General features: G+C 40.7%; 2 protein-coding genes across 8 annotated transcripts; both read right to left on the bottom strand.

Moving 5' to 3' along the window:
* Positions 1 to 54: 54 nt before the first annotated feature.
* Positions 55 to 3,102, bottom strand: LOC121622200 (syndecan-3-like). Its single transcript, XM_041959092.1, has 5 exons — positions 2,947 to 3,102; positions 1,540 to 1,624; positions 1,360 to 1,451; positions 1,141 to 1,255; positions 55 to 1,059 (listed from the first exon to the last, which is right to left on the bottom strand). Exons 1-5 carry the CDS (start codon positions 3,010 to 3,012, stop codon positions 896 to 898), a joined length of 522 nt encoding a protein of 173 aa, XP_041815026.1. The 5' UTR covers positions 3,013 to 3,102; the 3' UTR covers positions 55 to 895.
* Positions 3,103 to 3,907: 805 nt separating this feature from the next.
* On the bottom strand, positions 3,908 to 20,141 carry pum2 (pumilio RNA-binding family member 2). Of its 7 annotated transcripts, none has more exons than XM_041958446.1 (23): positions 20,012 to 20,141; positions 17,955 to 18,318; positions 16,206 to 16,274; positions 15,444 to 15,549; positions 15,133 to 15,320; positions 14,847 to 15,019; positions 14,180 to 14,474; positions 13,991 to 14,084; positions 13,727 to 13,834; positions 13,473 to 13,618; positions 12,231 to 12,351; positions 11,839 to 11,979; positions 11,395 to 11,697; positions 11,066 to 11,293; positions 10,611 to 10,878; positions 10,334 to 10,463; positions 10,093 to 10,227; positions 9,789 to 9,926; positions 9,193 to 9,318; positions 8,827 to 8,898; positions 7,772 to 7,893; positions 6,802 to 6,994; positions 3,908 to 6,407 (listed from the first exon to the last, which is right to left on the bottom strand). In XM_041958446.1, the coding sequence occupies exons 2-23, from the start codon at positions 18,303 to 18,305 to the stop codon at positions 6,276 to 6,278; spliced, it is 3,639 nt and encodes a 1,212-aa protein (XP_041814380.1). In that variant the 5' UTR covers positions 18,306 to 18,318; positions 20,012 to 20,141; the 3' UTR covers positions 3,908 to 6,275. The 7 variants fall into 7 exon arrangements, with proteins under 7 accessions (XP_041814380.1, XP_041814383.1, XP_041814382.1 ...); XM_041958449.1 differs by having other exon boundaries at positions 10,099 to 10,227; XM_041958448.1 differs by having other exon boundaries at positions 11,395 to 11,694.
* Positions 20,142 to 20,710: the final 569 nt, after the last annotated feature.

Below are 20,710 nucleotides of genomic sequence, written 5' to 3'. Positions count from 1 at the left end.
TTGCCCTGGGAGCCACTTGCGAGTTCATGCAGCTCTGGATAATCAACTATTTCCTCTCATCAACACTTTAATTAGCTATATGATGTCAAAGGAATTCTTGGAAGTAACAGTCCATTACTAAATCATCTTGTACCATACAATACATTATAGTGTAACACTCTGCACAATTATAGCATCCTCTCATTGTCATACATATAGTATGTGTATATACTGGATATGCACTCTCAATATATGTTCATAAAAATAAAATATTAAATTGTCAAATAAAATGGTTATAAAGCTAATTTATTAGAAAAAATTATGGAATACAAAAAACAGTTAACATCATTTCATGACACAGATCTAGATGAGATATCCTGTTACATAGTAGCAGCTGATCATTATTACCTAACCACTGTCATTTACTTCATTTAAAATACAACCTCAAATGAGTTTCCATTGGATTTTTTTCATGTCTCATATTACATTGGTTATTTAGCTAACTCTCATGGGGATAACACTGAGGTTTCCCTACTTAACATAATGGATTAAATTATTTTGGTACAACCAGGGCTGTAGCCAGGATTTTAGAAATGAGGTCATTAGTCCTGCATGCAGCTTTGAAAAATACCCTGTTACACCTGGGTGTAACATAAGGGAGACGTCAATATAACTTGTCACAGCAGACGTTGTGACTAGTCATAGTAGGTATTTGACATCATAAATATTAAATAAATTATCAATGAACAACAGCTGATACATTTGCATCAAGTGCAAAAAATATCTAATTTCCATTGAATGCCCCCTCCCCCAAAAATATGAGGAAAAAATACATTTACAGTAGCTCCCAAGGTACAGAAATGGGCCTGGCAGCATCGCCGTAGAAACAAACTTTAGTTTTCAAAAGTGTTTATAGTTAAAGAACAACATCATCCCTGTTGGGTTTGTGATAATCTCCGTCTGAAGCCCTCTCCTGGCCCAGAACATATCCTTCATCGTCTTTCTTCTGCCATTTGTAGATTAATAATGCTGCAAGTGCTGCTGCAAGTATCACTCCAGTTACTCCTCCTGCAATGACACCTGTGAACATAAATGACCGAGTTAGAATACAAATTCACAGTGTATCACAGTCTCAAAATCAGTGCATCATGCTGAAAGTACCGGCAAAGACTTCTTCTCTCTCCAAGAAACTCTTGCTGTTGGCCAGAACAATAAATCCTGATCTGCCGTCTCCTGCAGGCCAGTGCATATTGTCAAGGGTCGGGACTGGAGAATCCTGAAGACAAAAGAAGGAGCAGCTGTATAAGTTTATTTCCTACCCTGCCATCGACAGTATAGGGCAAAGAAAAAGTGAGATTTGTGAAAACAAGTCATACGTACATGGAAAGTATTCTCGGCTCCACCTCCTGGGTTTGCTGCAAGTATTCTGACATCTTCGCTGCTGGAGTGATCCTCCATGTTTGTCATTTCACCTGTGAGACAGCAAAAAGAGGGGCATGAAATATACTGAATGGCACCAACATCGGATACAATTTCAAGTGCCATTGCTGTCAGCATTACCTTGTTCTGACCAATCCCCTGAACCAGAACCAGAACCATCCATGTCATAGCCTGATCCCTCCAAGTCTCCAGGAGGGGCAGAAAACTTAACGGAGAAAAAGGAATGAGGATATTTAAAGACGCATAACGGTTCTACAATACAGTTTTCTGTCTTATTATCAATCATATGAAAACAGACAAGAGGTGAAGGAAAACCTTTCCTAAAGAGGGCAACAAAGAAATTAATCATGTCACGAATACAAAGTCCCACTGACGTAACACCGTTCCAGCGCACTGTGGCTGAAAAAAACAGGACGGTGCAAGTCGGGCTGCAACTGGCTGCACCTTTAAAAGAATGAAAACAGTAGGTTTTTTTTTTGGTTGAACAAATTCTTAATTATAATTTCATAAAATATTATGTCCTGACAGACGTGAAACTTCATAAAACCTTGAAATATAGATTTTTAATAACACTAATACAGTAAAATTCAATACTGTAAATGAGCAAATGCACATGGTAGGATAAGTGTCAATTTTTGCAAACTGTGAAACAGGTATAATGCTGCAGCACTAAATGCAAGTGGTCAGATTTTATCACTAATTAAGTATAATGAGGTGAGAACGCATTAAACTGCAATAATCCACCAATTTTTGGAAAGCAGTAAAGGAACACGGAATCGCTTGTTAGCAGTTTGGACTCAATGCTTGTGTTTCAGTGACTGAACAGAACTGTAGCAGCTCAGCATGAAGCTGAAAAGCTCTTCAAAAATAACATTTCTCTTCCACTAAACAGCTCTTATTCCACTTAACATTTATTCTGCTTATCATCATGCATGTGCAGTTTGGCTTTACAGGGGAAGAATATTTGATCCTTTTGGTGTTTATTAAAAGTGTAACACTCATGGGGAGGTGTGGTGGTGGGACTTTGACTGAATGCAAAGGTGTACTGTTTTTCTTTTCTTTTTTTTTTTTTTAATGATAGCTATGACTACTACTGATGACTCAAAAGGAGGAACAAGCTAAACAGCTGTACTTTAAAATCCCTGCCACAAGATCAGATGTGCCTTCCTGGATCAAGTCTCAAACTCTAATGAGGTTTACAGCTGCAAACATCTGTCTGGCAGAACCAAAGCTTAAATCTTCAAGAATCCACAAAGTGTGCTGCCCTCTGGATTTGATTAATAATACTATCTTCAGTTCTCTGGATACTATTTTTTCTGTCTGAAACTGGAGGACGCAAGTAGCCTCTATTGGACTAAACCAGACAGATGTTGGTACTTGGTATTTAAACATTAAACAAAACACAATAAACAATAAAGTCGTAAAAACAGACACACCTTGATACTTCGTACTGTAACAGGAAGTGAGAAAGGTGAGACAGACTGGCGTTGTGAAACATGTATGACCAACAGTCTGAAGATGACTTACCGACATATTCACTGGATGTGCTAATCCCAGAGTTAAAATCAAAGACGCTATCGAACATATCTTCATGTTTCGGCTGAGCTGGTGTTCAGATTATTTTGTCCTCTTCCGCCTCACGGCACCTCCGCAGGTGTTCTGATTGAACCTCGAGCCTCTGCCGGGCTGCCGAAACCCCGCCCACCAACATGACGTGACCATGACCTTTATGTGATGACAGCGTCTACAGGAGGAAACAATCATCTCTTTCTTCAAGCAAAAACCAGCTTGAAACCACTTCAAAGGACTAAACTAAAAGATTCCACAGTTGAAATTACACTTTTCAGAGGGTCTATAATCAGTGGTGGAAAAATAAGAGCCAAGATCATCTACTTAGATTACAATAGAAGTACCACAATATAAAGAAGAAAGCTACAAAAGCATTTAAATGTTAAACGAATGTATTTGTCATGCAGAAGAGTTCCCCTTGACTGTTTTAGTATTATTACTGATGAACTAATGTGGCTTTTAGCAGTATTGTAAGTGGAGCCAATAACTAATTGACATAAATTGTGGTGGTTTTCTTTGTTACAGTGCATTATATTTTTAGGATCAGAAAAATGTCTGGTAACTACAGTGTCACCATCAGAGTAAAAAGTACAGTATTTACTTCTGAGATTTACCACAGTAAGGTTCCTGTAAATGTGGGTGTATTTACAATCAACTGAAGCACCTTACCAGCACACAGCTAATTATGTGACTACTAAAGTTTGACAGTAAAAGTTTTGTAAACGCGTTATTTTAGAGATGGCCTTTACTATGTGATCACTACTCCAGTGGGAATAAACCTTTCCTTGAGTTCTAACATATAGTGACCTTATATTGAACATGATTTTCAGAATCATTAAAATTCTAATAATCTAACAAGGAGGCAAAAACAGCTTTAAAAATACCAAACATGAGAAAAACCACCATACCGCTGGTCAAATGTTAGAAGAACAGTTTAATCATACATCGTCACAATTCTGCTTCCAAAAATGAGTTTGTTTTCTTCATCTAACATCTGGAAATGTACATAAGGCCACCTGAAAATGTACATGACTTTGACAGTGTGACAAAACTCATATGTTCATATTTATATAATTGACAATATTTTACATTGCTTTTGCTTACAAGGTAGTAGCTGTTCCAAAATACAGCACTCTTCTGTACAAAAATAATTCTTGTCATATCCTGTGAAGTTTCCATGGTAGCAGAGAGGACTAAATGCAGCCTCAGTTTTAGTACAGAGTGTTTTTTTTCTTCTTTTTAAACTGTCACACATCAGAAAGACTATCAACAGTGGATGTTACAGCTCCAGTACAAATAGAGGCTGGCCTTTCCCATAGCGGATTAAAAACAAAAACCATGCCAGATTGTGAAGCCATAAAGTTTTTTTTTCTTTAAAATAACACTTGATCAAATAAAACTGTATACATTATATTCAAGGGGAAAGGAGTGATGAATATACACACATCAAAATGCACATTTTTGCCTTTTTCTCCCCAAAAAGTGTAAAAGACATCCCATTTACAGCATAAACGTTTACAAATGTACAACTGTACAGACAAAATAAAAGCATCACTACAAATTTAGAGCAAGGCCTGTCAAACACCACGACTAGACTTTTTTTTTTTCAATTAAACTAATAATCTTACACTTATTAACTGCACATATACTACATGTATTCTACAATTATTCATATGAAGCAAAGAAGCCATCACTACGAGCGTTACAGGTGAATTGTATAGCTTTCGATGGCCCCACCGACCTCCACCAATGCACTTGCATACCCAACCAAACGAATAGAAATTTTAAAAAACAAAACCATTAAAAAAAAAAAGAAGAAAAAAAAAGTTCTTTCGGCATCCCTTTCTTTAACTTATCCCACTAGCTCTAGTTCATTTCACCCCAGATGTACAACATTGGGATAAGCTCCACTTCACAACATTTTTTTTTCCCCGGGACTACTCTGTCCTTCAGGCGGTGGGGGTCCCATCACTGCTGCAAGCCCCCTACCCAAAAGCAACAAGTTACTCATACATAAAGATGCTATACATCGCTAAACTACTACGCAAGAGATGATTATTCAGTACATAAAGATACCGTATTCTAGGGCAGTGTTAATCTCAAACTACAAGACAGATGTTACACAAAACATGATAAAGAAAAAAAAAAAATCATTCCAAGGATTAAAACCTGTCACAGCATGCCAACACATAGCCCACTCCCACCCCGCTATCCCCACAAAAAGCCCCCCACTACGGTCATTTCATGTTAAGATTATACCAGGTCACACGCCCGCTGTACAACCAAACCTCATGCTCTGCATCTATAAGTTAATGGTAGCTTTTATCTTGCATAAACCCCGAGTGATCACCTGGAGGAGGGAAAGACGGCTCAAATGGGGCTCAGTGGATGCAGCAGCTCAGGTTGGTCAGTCTGTAATATTTAGTACCGAAACATCAAGTACAAGCTGCTGGGGTAACGCAGACCCCCTCTCTCCCACTTATCCTGGAAAAGGAGGCAAGAAAAAGCCACCACTAGAAAACACTACCCTAGACTGAAGCACCAATCCCCAAAGCCAAGCTCGCAAACCGGTCCTGAAGACCTCTGGGTGAATGTGGCACATGACACATAGTACTCACCTGTGGACGGAGGGGTTTATATCCATCCATACTATGTAGTGCTATTTGAAAACTAATCCATCAGCTGCTTTGGCATGGGAAAACACTTTTACTGTGCATGGGATAATATACAAATATAATATTCAATTGCCTAGACTTATTTAGAACAGCTGACATATTATGTCTGGTTACAAAAACAAATGGAATTGTTTGTTTTTAAAAGGATCACTCAGTTTAGCCTTATAAAATCACTTGCTGGTGTTAATTGTAGGAATTGTAAATTTCAGCAAATGTGTATAAGTTTTCTTATTTTCTACAGAGAATTTACAAGGTAAAAAACTAAATGTACAAGATAATATGAAAACCAGTCAAATACATCAATTACATCATTAACAATGGGCTTGTGCTTTACCCAGGAAAAATCGGCCTGCTGACTGTGCGCCCCCTGGGGGCCACGCTGGGGACCGACACCAGGGGTGGCAGAGTGGCAGGGGTCAGTTGTCACAGCGTTCTTAGGTGAAGTTGACTTGTCTTTTTGTAAATTTATTTATTTTTTGGTAATTCCCCAAAAATGGGATGACAGAAGGTGTCAAAGGCTAACCCCTATGGCTAAGGAGTGTCTCTCACAGAACAGGGGGTTTGGGGCTCCTACTCCTCCACTTTTTCAGGGGACCCAGCATGTCGACGTGACTACATGAGGCCATTTGTGGGGCCACCGATGGGACCCAGTTCAGATCCGCTCTTCATGTAGTACTTCTCTAGCTTGGCCAGAATGTGCTTCCCGTAGGTGTACTTGCGTAAAGTGGCAATGTGAGGCCGGATCTGAAAAGGAGGAGGAGGGACGGCAAAGGTCAGCAAATTCAAAGCAGAGCTGAGATAAATTGATTAATCAATTAGTCCACTAACAACAATTTGGATAATTAAAGTCATTTTCTAAGAAAAATTCCAAAGATTCATCAGCTATGTGATTATTTACTTGTTTTTCAGTCTTCTATGATAGTCAGTAAGATGTTTTTTAGGTTTAGATCATCCAAACAAGACTTTTGAACACATCACCTTGAAACTGATTTGCAATTAATTGACAAGTAAGAAAATAACTGGCAGAATTATCACTGTTAAAAATTAATTAGTGAATGAGACAGTAACAGTTCAAAGTCCATGTGGTTTAATCTTAAAGTCAACAAATTTCACCAAGCAAAAAACAAATACAACCAACCTTGTGCATGATGATTTTGCGCTGAGCAGGTTCCGCCATGTCAATCATTCTTTGGACAACATAGTTGGCGTACTGGTCCTTCATCATTGTGTACAGGGCGCTGTGGGGCCCGTCTTTCTGGCAGCACACTTCATCTATCAGCAGAGCTCTCTCTGCACGCGAAGAGTGGATCACACACTTCTCCACAACATTACTGAGGAAAAATTGAGAGAAACACTTTCATTAGAAACAAACAAATTCATATCTGAGCTGAAGGAGTTACAGCTCTGGTCAGTCGTGGTGGATGCAGTTTATTTCTTCATTTGAAAGGCTCAATGTTTGAATTTGTTTCCTTTTATGTCCATATTGTATTTGTGACACATTGTAATGAAAGGCCCGCTGACTGATGTTTTCCCATTTGCAACAGTGGGTGGTGTATAGAAAATTTGCCACAACCAATGGCAATTTGATGATGGTTGGAGAAAGAGGCACTATTTCCCCTCAAATGCAGCCTTGCAGGCAGCGCCCTACACCACCATGAGCATGACTGTAGGCGGCTTGACTGATGATTAGGGGTGCACTCAGGCAAAAAAGGAAGCACCCCATCAACTACCAGACTGCGTGATCCACAGTCATTGAACATTAGCATTTCAAGCAGCACAGTTAAAACAATTTCTCAGTTTTATAACTATATACTACAGCTAGTTATTTTTTTTACCAGATCATTTTTTCAAGAGAATTTAAGTTTGTCATTAATGGTGAAAATAAATACATTTTGATATTGATTTGACATCATTTTATTCAGATTTTTCCAGTGATTCCAGTTGGCACCTTGATTATCTGTGCGAGGGATGCACTGTGCTCATGGTCAACTTAACTCAATAAAACCATATACTGGTTTATGAAATACCTGAGAAAAGTGCTTGAGAAAAGTACTCAGTAAAATCTTAATCCCTGACACTACATCCAGACAAAGACACACAAAGTTTACCTTGCAAATTTGTGTTGGCTGAGGACAAGAACCTTTCCGCGAACCTCTGCGACTATCTTGCTCTTATCTTCTGGTCGGCCGTGCTCCAACACATGCTGAATGACGTAGTTACCATACTGATCCTGCAGGAGGCAGTGGAGGTGTGAGCTCATGGTAAACAGCCATTTCAATAGTGATTAATCACAAAGGACCCTTTACTGATTGATACTCATGCACTACTTTTCACCACTGGTCTGAACTGGTGTGAGATAATCATGCAGCTCTACAATGATAGGTAGACGAATGAGTGACACCCCCATTTGTAGTCTAACAAATACCCTTTATGTCATCACTGCGGAAGGTCAGACAAAACAGATGCTGCTGGTTTGGAGTGTTGCTGACCAGACAACACAACCAATAGCATCTTTGCCCCTTCAGAAATGGGTGATAGACAGTTATGGGTGTGATTTTAGTGTGACAAGATGGAGACAAGAACTCACCTGACCAAGCAACAAATAACACCACTCTGACTTGATCTTTGTTTAAGCAGTAATTTGTTGGGTAGGTAATGTGATCTCCACCTTTAATTTGGAAGTATTTGCCTTCAAATCCATTTCCTGTCAATCTGTTTTAACAAGAACCTGCATCATTTTGCTCTCAGACTTGACTTCAAGTCAAGTATCTGAGGTGAAGTTACAAGTGATTTAAGCACTACTTGTGAGCAATTCGGTCATCCAAAGAGTTTCAAACTCTTAGGAAGCTTCTATCAAACAATTAACGGTGAAATCAAGAGGATGAAAACAGAAAAACAGATTGATCAGGAGATGCTGGAGGCAAAAGAGAGGGATCATCAGACAGCAGGAAAACATGTGCCTTGTGAATCCTCTGTGGCATAAAGCAAGAGGGGGGAAAGGTGAGAAAAAGGCGGCTCAGTGGGTTAGGAAAAGGCCTGTAAAAGTTTGGAGTTTGAGAACTATCTAAATGTTAAATTAGATTCTTTACAAAAGAAAAGATAAAAAAGGGGAAAGAGGAAGGGAGCACGGGACATCCGCGAGAGAGAGGCAAATTGCTCTGACCTTGAACAGTGCATCACGGGACACTGTATAATATGTTTTGGGTGTCATCTCCAATGATACGCCTTGATATTTCTAGATGGAATAAGTGAGGGGGCAGGGTGGATGTTTAAATAATCACATGTCAGATGTAATGACAGCTAACAGTACAATTCCATTCATCCATACACTTTACACTTAGCAGACCACAACTACACAAGAACAATGACAGGCTGAGAATACAAATTGCTCAAACATGAAGGAGACATGCAAATACACAAGACAAGCACACATCTCAACAACCATCACTCACATCTAGCAAACATAAAAATGGCATCTGCAAACAATGTGGGTTTAGAAATGAGACAGGATGGAGACAGATGTGCTCACCTGGCCCAGCTGTTCAGAGTGCTGATGCAGCTCCTCCAGGATAGGCAGAGTCTGCTCCTGGGTGCAGTGCTCCAAAATCCTTTGGATAACTCTGCAGCCATAGGGGTGTGTGGAAAGCACAAACACCTGCAAAAGGAAGTGTAATAAGAGCTGATTTATATACAGGGAGTTTCACACAAATATAGTATAACCACAGTATTAAAGTGGCACTAAACTGGACTGAAAAGTAATTAAGATGGCTCAGTTTTTATTCTTATATCTATGAAGCTAAAGAATAATGTGTTTTACATTCCATTTAATCATAATGCAGTCTTAGGTAGTGTTGTGAGTTCTTCCTGTCATGCCTCTTTTGCATCTAATAATTTGATATTGTTTAATGTTTATTCAATGGATGCATTAATGTAATGTTTTAAGTTGTTTTTTTTTTTTAATTCTCTCATTTGTACTCACATCATGTTTCACTGATGTCTGTGCTGTTCGGCTCGTCTTAATATTACATTCTTACATTTACATAAAACAATGCCAAATAGTCCACCAAATCAAAATTTAGATTATATGGCAAATGATAGTTGAGCAGTTGCTTATAATAAACCCACCTGTCCCTGAAAGGCATCAATAATGAACTGTAGGGCCTGGGGCTGGACACACTCGATACACTTCTGCACCACATGGTTGCCATTCTGGTCCTTGACACACTTCAACACGTGGCCATCCAGCTCGCGGACAATGTCACTCTGAAGTGAAGAAATGAGGGAACGTGGACAAAAATTGTAACAGATGTCACTGTGTTGAAATTTAAGATTTCGTTGGATGGATATAGCAATTAATTAAAAAAAAAAAAAAAACACAAAACAATGAAGCAAGGTTAGCAAGGAAGAGAAGAAGTGAAATCTCACTTACAATTACCTGCTGGTCTGAGGAAATGGATTCCAGGGCTTTCTGAATGACCCTGCAGCCATACATCTGCAAAGCCAGGGGAAGGACGTGTCCACGGATACGTGTTGCCAAAGCCAGCTTCTGGTCAGCACTTCCAAACTGCACAACACAAATCACACATTCTATTACACAGATGCTACAGAAAACAAGAGTCTCTGCCCGTCTGAAAGTTAAACGACACAGAGTTAAACTTAACAATTCTAACCTCAAAGAACTTTTGGATGACATAATTCCCAAATACATCCGTCATCAGTTGGTATGCTGCTTGCAGAATCTCTCCAAACACCATCTGTCTCTCAGCAGGGGTGGCTCTCTCCAGCTTCTGCTGGATAAATCTTAGACATACAAGATTGGAAGAAAGAGTAGACATGGATAATAAAAAAAAAAGTCAGTTTTGGTACACCAATGCAATGTGTTAAGGTGTACAGTAACAAAGGCATAATAAAACAGCATTTTTAAGACAGAGGGCACATCTTAGCCACCTGGATCCGTGCTGGTCTTGAGAGAACTCCACCATGTGTCCAGGCAGGTCACGGAGTTGGAGGTTTGGGAAGCGGTTGTTCCTGAAGTCCTCCAGTAGGCGGCTGCGTCCGGACGGCATGACATCAGAGCGACTGTAGCGGGGCCGAGATGGAGGGAACAGCTGGCTACTGGAATTGAAGAGACTGGACGTCCCGCCGGCGCTCCGGTACTTGGCCTCAGCTCCAGGCGCTGCAGAAATGTAACGCCCGCTACCATTCGTCAGGCCACCTAGGAGTACAGAATGACCAGAGACCATAATCGCTATGTGAATCAGTATAGACTCCTTAGGATGTTTCATATTTAAGAAATACATTTTTATAATAAAGTAAAATCAAATAATATAAAACCAAAGTCTCTGGGACTACATAGTGAGAGATCTTAAAATGAACTTAACACTGTCAAAGTAAACCGTTACCTAGGTGAAGGCTAGAAGAGGATCCATGAGAGGAGGGCAGTGAAGGTGGAGGAGTGAGTGGGGAGTGACCTGGTGTGAGGCCAATGGGACTGGGTGAAGAGGAGTATCCCAGGCTGTTGTAAAAGGGCTGGCCGATGGGAGTTAAACTGCTGCCACCGCGTTTATACAGATCAGAATTCGCCAACAGGGAGTCCCTGCGAGATACACTGCTACTGGTAGAGCTGGAAACTGCAAGAAATAAAAACAACAAAGAACAAGAGTAAGAAAGTTGACTCCTAAAAATAAACTATTTCTTTAATTCTCCTGTATCTCGTGGCTGAGTCACTGACCAGAGGAGCCGAAGCCTCCAAGTGCAGAGCCCAGGCCTACACCAAGAGAGCCACCGGTACTGCTGAAGCCCAGGGATGAGCTTGGTGGAGGTGCAGCAGAGGTGTGTGAGAAAAGCGAGCTGCTCTGAGAAGTGTTCGGGACAGACCCAGAGCCATAGAATGAGCTGGAAGGCAGGCCGCTGCTGGGTGGGGGAGCCTGCTGCTGCTGCGGCTGGGGTTGAGGTTGAGGCATTGAGCGGTACAGCCCGTTGGCTGGTGGACCAGACATGTTGTTACCGGAGCCAGATGCTGACACCGCAGCTGCTGGTAGAGGGAGAGAGGAGTGTGTGAGGTGTAGAAGGAGAACTGGGGTCAGAATGGCCATGAGTGGTACTAATTAAATAAGAATGAGGGGGAATGGATCAGCATATTGGAAATTATGTGGACAGGTGGATTAGTACTTACCAGCTTGTGCTGCAGCAGGGTTGATGAGTAGAGGGGTCTGGACTAGACGAACTGGCCCACCTAGACCAGTTCGGGCACCGGGGCCCATCACCAAGGCCCCAGTCTGGTCATAATAGGCTGCAGGGGCCAACACCTGATAACCTGAAAAGATGAGGAACATAAAAAAGGAGTCAGCAATTACATGTTAGATTTGTACATATAAAACAACCTAAAAAGTCACTCAATAACTAGGGAGGTGTTTTTAGTGTCTAAACAGTGACTAAATCTTGTACATTACTACAAAACATATTTTAACAGAACATACAACAGAGCTGTTTAAATGACAACATCTAGCAGTGAAGATAAATGTGTCTGACTGTTAGTGTCTTTGGTTATATTATGGATGTACCTACCAGGCATGCCTGTGTACGCCAAGGCAGGATTTGCAGCAGCTGCTGCAGCTAGAGATTCCTGCTGACTCTGTTGGCCTTGCCCAGGTGTAAGAGGTCGCTGGTTGGTTCCAGTGCGCAACACCTGGAGGAGGCGGTGAGAATATTCCATATTAAAAGCAGCTGCAAACTTTCAAATCTTGTATTTCTATATCACAATAAATATGTAAGACTAAATGAGGAAGAGTCCAAGTTCAAGGTCAGCTAATCTGCTTCATCAGGATTGTGTGGGTTTGGTTTGATCAGATTTGAATGATAGTTGCCTAGCAACATAAACTCCACTCCAACTCCACAACTGTCATCACATAAATTGAAATGTTGCTATACTCTGACAGGTGCACAGAAGTATGACAACCCCTTTTTCCAACTGAGCCACGCCCACTTTATACCCAAGGATGGAAAGACAAATACAGAAATCCTCCATTTGAAAAATACAAACAAACAAAAAACAGTTGTAAATTTAACAGAATGTGATGTCTTCATGTAGGACCCAACTGCTCATAGCCACATGCTGAATGTGGAAAGACAATTTTCAGGTCCTTTAAAGCTTCCAATATATGACATTTAGCATTTGAGAACCTGCTGTTATAGATTTATTGAAAGTGCTTCTAAGTGGAGCTGTTGTTAGCTAGTTAGCTGTGCAGCTAGCAGGTAGTTGACTCAAGCCCTGGGTGCCTGAAGCCAAACCTGGTAGGAAAATCTAAGTACTGTATTCCCTCTCATCAAACCGGTCGCCACTGGCCTCTGACACTGTGTTCGGCAGTCAGGCCGTGGGAACTCCCAGTTCAGGCAGCATCAGCAAATAAGTGATAAATTCAGCTACACAGCACATTCAATCAAATAGCATTCTGCTTTAAATGTCACTTAAATTTAAACCAACACCCTGAAATCTGTACAGAGACAGGGACAGAGAGCCAGTCTGATTGTACTTAAAACAGTGACTTTGTTTTTACTGCAACATTTTTGCTTCCACATTATATACTTTAGTATGTGCAGCTTTGTGGGCGTGAACATCATAGTTTTGTCTGTACATTCAGTTTTCTTTACTTTGAAATTATGTAATCGGTCTGCCCACTTTAGCTCAGATTTATCTTTATTAAATAATTTAATCTCTGTGCAATTTGTTATGCTTATTCAAGACAGGGTTTTCACAATGATCCCGGCTTTTTATGAAACACCTCTCAGATCAAGTACAGCACTTCCTACCTGTGGCTGGCCTGGCCCTGGTCCCTGGCTGGATGCTTGCTGATTAGCTGAGTGATTGGCAGTTGATGCAGCCTGTTGCTGGAAAAGATTGGCTGGGTACACACCCCAAGGAACACCATAGTACTGTGGTGGAACCACTGTGGGCCCTGAGGAAAAAAATTATGATGTTACATGCACATTTTTTACAACTGATCAAGGTAAGACCTCTTTCTTAATATATACACAGGAGGGACAAAAATGTGCTGCATGCTCACCTGCAAGTGTGGCTGCTGCTGCCAACCCAGCAGCAGTGTAGGGATCGGTTCCAGGGGGGGCAGCATTAATGATGTAAGGGTTTGGCACAAACGCAGGAGCAAGGCCAGCTAGGTAATATGAGGAACAGTAAATGTAATTCATTATTTCTATAACTAGTCTCATTCAAATTAAAATAAAATACACCTCTAGACAACTTGAGACAAAGGGTAGTATCACATGACACACTGTACTACACACTGAGTAAGATAAACAGTCCAACTTACCGAGATGCTGCTGCTGGGCTGCAGCCAGGGCGTATTGTTGTTGCTGCGCTGCAGTGAGCTGCTGAACAGTCAGGGGATTAGATCTCTGGAACAACTGGGGGAAAAAAAAAACAAACAAAAAAGGATCAGAATCTGTTGAACAAACTTACAGTTAATTCTCTTGATAGATGATTTTGTTTTTCAACAGACCTGCTGTTGAGAATTGTAGTCAAACAATCCTACTGGAGTCCCGGAGGAGTCCACCTGAATCTGGTTCCCGGCATAGTCGAACTGGAGGGACTCCACACCGGCTTGTTGCTCCATTCCTCCCATATTCTGGGCCTCCTGGTTCTGGAAGTCCTCAGCTGGGGCCTTGTTTTGGGTGGGGTTGTGTTGTTGGAGGGCATGGGGATGGTGCTGTCCCATCATCTCCAACCCTGTCTGACTGGGACCCATCCGTTCCACAGCCTCAGTGGGGGAAGCCTGACGACTTCCAGGAGTTGGACTAGGGAAGCGAGTGAGTTTCAACATCAGCACTCATGACATATTTGTAAAAAAACTCTGCTTTAGACAGGAAGCCTTGCAACAGCAATAATACTATAAGCCTTTACATTTATCTTCACTCACTCATTTGGACATTTTCATCATGTTTAGGCCTCAGTGCTTTGAATTGTAATGCTCTAACTTGCCAAAACATTAAAACTTCAGTGCCACCTGTCAAAATAGCTTCAGGCATTTGGAAATAGGATTATTTAAAATAGGGCTGCAGAAGAGAGGTTTAAAAAAAGTTACAGCTCAGTCTTAATTTAAAACCACCATTGTTATAAAGCATTAAACAACGGGTAGCTGTTCACTTTACTGTAAAGGGAAAACCTACTTGAAATCTTTGCAGTCTCTGTCCATGCCGTTCAGCAGACCTCTTCCATTGGTTTTAGTGGGATCATTCTCCTCTCCCACCTTCATCTCTGGGCTCTTGTCCTCTTCAAAGGGGGACACTTTCTCTTGGGCATCACTCTTCTCTCTCCCATCTTGGTCAACATCTCCTCCACCCTAAATCCATAAAAATATTAGGTCAGGCTATATGCCACCATTGAGAATAAGTGTTTAATATGCATGAGAAGCTCCTCTTTCTGAGGTAGAAGTGAGACAGTAGCTTGACTTACATAGCCACCGTTCCTGTAGCGACCATCCATCTTGTCACCAGGAGAGGAGCTCAGGACATACTCCACCATGCTCACCCCCAGGCCTCCACCTTCTGAGCGAGGTGAAAGCACAGAATTGGCATCACCATTCCCATGGAAACTCTGGCCTGGTCGCCGCTGCACCATGATTGGCTGAGACACTGAATGATCTGAATGAAAAGCTGTGATCACATATCTAAATAGTTGTGTATATAAAACTAGAGCTGGGTAAGAACCCTATCTCCAAAGAAAAGCTGCTTGAAAATACAATACACAAAGATATAGTCACTCACGAGATGATCCCCATGCATTGTCCCTCCACTCCTCGCCAAGAAGCATTCCTTTCCTTCCATCCTTGGCCAACTCATCAGAATCCCAGAGCTTTTTTGCTGGCAGAAGCTACAAATAAATTTTGAACATTTTCTAAGCATCTGCAAGATCACTGCATGTTTTAGTGCAATGTAATAGTTGAAATACGCCACCATCAACAACCACATTGCATTTAAAATCTGATGTATAGTGCTAAGTTTCCAGTTTTAAAGTTTAACTATTAGATTTTACTGTAGTATTGGCGAGCTAAGCATTTCCTCAATCAACACCTATCCCTAAGGTGGCTGTAGAGATGGTAGTTTGCTACTGCTACTGAAATGTTTCCCCTTTTTTTTTTTAATCTTCAATGATTGCTTCAACTGTGCAGTGCACAGTTGGTGTATTTAAAAAAAAATCACTCATTCTTGCACTTTAGTCCACTTCTCCAATGCCATTATGTATGCTCAAATGCAAAACACGGCTATATGCACTACTTTTGTCTCATTCCTAACACACAACCCTGTCAACTTGCAAGATGATTTGCTTCCGTCTCCCCCCTCTTCCACTGGTCACAAAAACTGCTCTCTCCTAGCTCAATCAGATCTATGTATAGGGGCAAACTACAGGTGCCTTAAGGCTGCTCTTCAAGCCTAGACAGTGTAAATGTTTCATGCAAAATTTCCATTTGATTTATTGCTGTACTATAATGGAGAAAAGAATGGATGATAGGACCAAAAAGAGCTTACCTCTCCCATACCCCTTGACTCCAATGCAAGAGCTTGGAAGTCATAGTTCATTTCATCCACAGCACGGACCTGAGACAAAGGAAAGAAAACTTGAATAAACAGAAAGCTAAAAATCAGTCAATGGAAGGCCCCAATTGAGAAAATATAAAATATATCAGTTCTGCTAATTACATAGCAGCATTATTGGCATACAGCACCATGTGTAACAAATATTTCAAGGAAATAAAGAAAACAAGAAAAGAGCAGTAATGCAACATTAAGCCTTATAGTATCTGCTCTAAAAAACACGAGAAAAAAAGGAGGCCTGAAGATAGCGTCTTTCTTTCATCAGGCTGAGTGATAACCCCGTGCCTAATCCACTAAATGTAAACATGGGGGCCCGGTGAACAAAAGGTCTCAGACATGCATGAGAAATGTGGATTCAACATACACATTAAAGAGGGATTTATGCACAGGTATTGGATTGAGACAGAGATTAAGAGGCCATGTGTCTCTGCAGTTCAATAATTAGAAAATTGGCTCCAAACAAGGAAATACATAACTTGTACAAATCCCTTAACTTTGAAGATTTGTTTTTTTAAAAAAAAAAAAAAAAAAAAAAAAAAAAAAAAGGGGGGGGGGGGGGGTGAAATATAGAAAAGCTCTTTTAAAACAAGAGTTTCTTAGCTGAGGTTTGATCTGATGAAAGCTTAATATAACTATAAAAATCATGTGAAGATCGTTTCTATACCAGTGTTGCATTCTTTTATGCTCTTTAGCATTTCTGACATTATTGCAGGTCAACTAGTAATTTCAAATATAATCCAGGAAGTCCAGTTTAAGTAACAAATCGATATATCTGAAGACTGTCAAAACACTGCACAGCAGTTTAATACTGTAAAACAGGATATTACAAGTCTGGCCAGTTATCACGGCACAAGTCACACTCCTGCGGTGCCAAAACAGTGGCGAAAGCTGTGGTCTCACATATTTTTACTCTCTGCAAATGAAGAGGCTGCACTTAAAGAAAAAAAAAAAAAAAGAGAGACAAAAGCAGAACTATTGCCATCTCAACACACATGGATCTATGTGTGTTTCCCCTGTGACAGACCAGTGACCTGCGCAGGATGAACACAATCTCTGACACAATACATGCTGGGATGGACAAATACAGAGAGTGGATGGACCCAAACCCTGAACTGCCTTGGCATTATGAAGGACTTCTTAATTCTCTAAATTTTCTTGGAGGAGTGAGGAGGCAAGAGCATCCTACACAGAGAGTCTTACTGGATATATGTTACTGACTGGATGCAGCAGTTTATATAAGGAGGCTTAATTCAAATGAATTACTGTTGTCTACAAATAGAGCACCAACTCAGGTGTCATGTAGATTCAATAAATTATAGAATTCTAGATTTTTTGGCAGTTAGCAACTGCCTTTTTTCTGCTGTGTTCTCAGCAACAAACACTGGTGTAATTTTTGTTCAGTTACAGTACAACCACCACTGGCCATTAGGTGTACCAGCTCAAAAACTGAGTTTAGAAAAATGCTAATGCAGGAAAACTGCTTGCCAACCTACATTTCTACCTCGAAGTAGTCCTTAGTTTAGTATCAGGAAATCTCATTTTTCTATGCTAGACAAACTTGTCATTGTATTTACAGACATTATGAGGGAAATTCCTTGCATTGCTGTACTGCAAATGATACCATATTTTACTTTAAAAAATGAGCAGCATTACAATTACTGGTCTCTTAATGAGACACTTTACCTGATCAACATGATTGGCATCTCCAGTTGGCCAACGATGCTTGCTGGGTGTGCAACCTCCAAGCTGCTCTCCAGGCTGCCTCTGAAAGAAGTATCCAACTGTGGCATCATCCTGAGACCGCCCACTCAGCGGTGGCTGCGGGGTACCTGGGGTAGGGTTAACAACCCTGTCCATGCCCTGTAAATGTGGAACTCCAGGACCCTGTCCAGCTCCTCCAACTGTGGCTAGGGGCCCTCCACCGTGAACTCTGACACCTCCAGTCTCAGGAGCACCATTTGCATGCAGCATCCCACCTCTTGTCTCCTGCCAGGCCACGTCATTCATACCTAGGATGCTGCATGGAATGCTCATTCCACGGGAAAGCCTAAACAAAACATAAAATGATTTGTTAAAAAAATGATAATTTGTCATTCAAGTCGACCTCAAGTTCAAAGATGCAAGCCGGCGAGTATTTTGTTATAATGAATATGTAATCTTGTTTGAGTACATGGACCTTTTGTGCTATTCTACATGTAGTTTTTCAACATTTCACTGACTTGGTAGTTTACCAGAGTGACTGCCTCACACAAATAACTCAAAAATGGAGTAGAAGTTTTTACTTTTTACAACATGAAGTCAATATAGCACCCATTATGAAATGACAGTCCTGTTGCTGTGCCCTGCTTTTAGGTAACAAAAGCTGCATGTTACAACATGAGGCCTTCATCACTGACCAAGGTTGAACAATGTTTTTTTTTTATTATTATGTAAACATTTACCAGTCAATGACAAATGTTCAAATTCAACAGCCACTCAAAAGTACATAATTTCTGTCTGAAATCTACCAGCTACTTTTATAATTCCCCAGCATTACAGTGAACTTTGAGACAAACCAACTTTTGAAGTAGTCTTCAGGAAAACTACATTAATACCTAGTACAACTTAATATTTTTTTTTTTTTTTTTTGGACATGACTAATTCCCGAGATGCTAATTTCATGTCATGGCTGTTCTACGGTAGAGAATTGAAATGTTAGTTTATATTAGCTTCAATATCCAAATTTTGCTACATTACTTGCTCAACAAGGAGGCGTGAGCGACAAATGAAAAGTCTAATTTAGTGGTTTGCTAATTTACGAATAGGCAAGAATAATACATGCAACCGTCAAGACTGTTGATGGCTTGCAATACCAAGAATGCTAGGTAACGTTGTCGATAGCCGAGTGCTAGCTGGTGAACACTGCTAACACAACGCTACCCCTAATATAACATTACAAATGATTGAATAGACTCGAAGCGATCACATAACGTTACTATTTTTTAGCCGCGATGCGAGCTGTTGTTGGCTTTTAAAAATATGCAACTAGCTACACTGATACATCTAATATTACTGATCATTGTGACAAACCGACGTGCAAACCTTTCAGCAAGCTGGCTAGCTAACCTAGCTAGCAAGTCCACTGCTAATAAGCTATCCAATTTAGCGGCGTTCGCTTGGCATTTACGCCAGTGACGGTTTTCAGTGGTTAATGGTTAGCGGTAAATACCGTTTCTCCTTGTCATTTTTACGGCAAATTATCCAGAAATCGAACATGTTTCGTATTAGCTGAGATTACTAGCTACACTAGAGTGAGCATTAGCAAACTCATTAGCTAACAAGCTAGCGCTAACCGCAGCGGGCCTCCTCTGTTTATTATTGGTTGGCGACGCTAGACATCAAAGTTAAATTCATGAATTTACCATTGTTTTACAGTAAGCTAGAGGACCCCGTGTAACACGAAAAATAGGCTATTTTCTTTGCTCGAAATAACTCAATAGCTGTTTGCAGCTAGCCAAATGCATCAAAATAGCCAACGAAAGAGCTAGCAAACGCTAATTGCCAAGTTGGTGTTGTGTGAGCTAAAACATCAACCAAACCACTCAATGGCTAAACAACATGGCCCCCCTTCAAGTTCCAAACAGAGGGGCCTTAACCGCTAAACAAAAGGGGAAATACTCACGCCACGGCAGTCGCGTTCAAATCAGACGCTTTACAGAGCTTTTGCTTTCGACGTGAACAAATAAAGAGGAGATACTCACGCGTTGTCGTGTCGAGAGAGGGTCTCTGCTTGTTGCACGCCGTCAACCCAATTCTATATTGTTTTGTTTCCTTGGAGAGAGCGGTGATTTAGCAAGGCTTGATAGTCAGAGCTAAGAGTTTGCCTACGCTAGTGCCCCCTCCCTGTAAATAGCGTGAACTACGTAGACATGCGTATAACAATGTCAATGAAAATTTCCCATCCCAATGTACCTTTTGTACACCATATGAAGGTAGCTTACATTTGCTTCAAGGTGTACTTAATGTGCTTAATGCCCTCCAACATAAATGATCAATGTATCACACTTAATGTTCCTCTAAAAGCGATCCAATGCTGCTGTTGTAAACCTGTGAAATATGTCTTAGTTTGAATGAATGATTATTGGATTCTAGCTAATTCAATTTAGTGGACAAAGGTTAACAATAGTAAAGGCTAAAACATTGTTTCGTGTATAAAATGTGCTTTCAGGACGAGAATCCCACAATAAAAGTAGCGTAAGTGAGAATCGCAGAAAAAAAAAAAAAAAAGTCCCGTAATGCATCATCATGCAGTTAGAGTTAGGTGATTTTGGCTGATCCTGGGTCGGTGGGTCCTCGTGGTCCATGACCCTCCTCTACATAAGGAAACCCGTTGAGATCCAATCACCTCTTCCTTTACAAACCGTGATCTCACCTCCCTATTTCCGATTGGATCGCTATAT

Source organism: Chelmon rostratus, chromosome 18 (genome assembly GCF_017976325.1).
Source record: "Chelmon rostratus isolate fCheRos1 chromosome 18, fCheRos1.pri, whole genome shotgun sequence".
NCBI lineage: Eukaryota > Metazoa > Chordata > Actinopteri > Chaetodontiformes > Chaetodontidae > Chelmon > Chelmon rostratus.
This window is presented reverse-complemented; position numbering and strand designations above follow the sequence as displayed.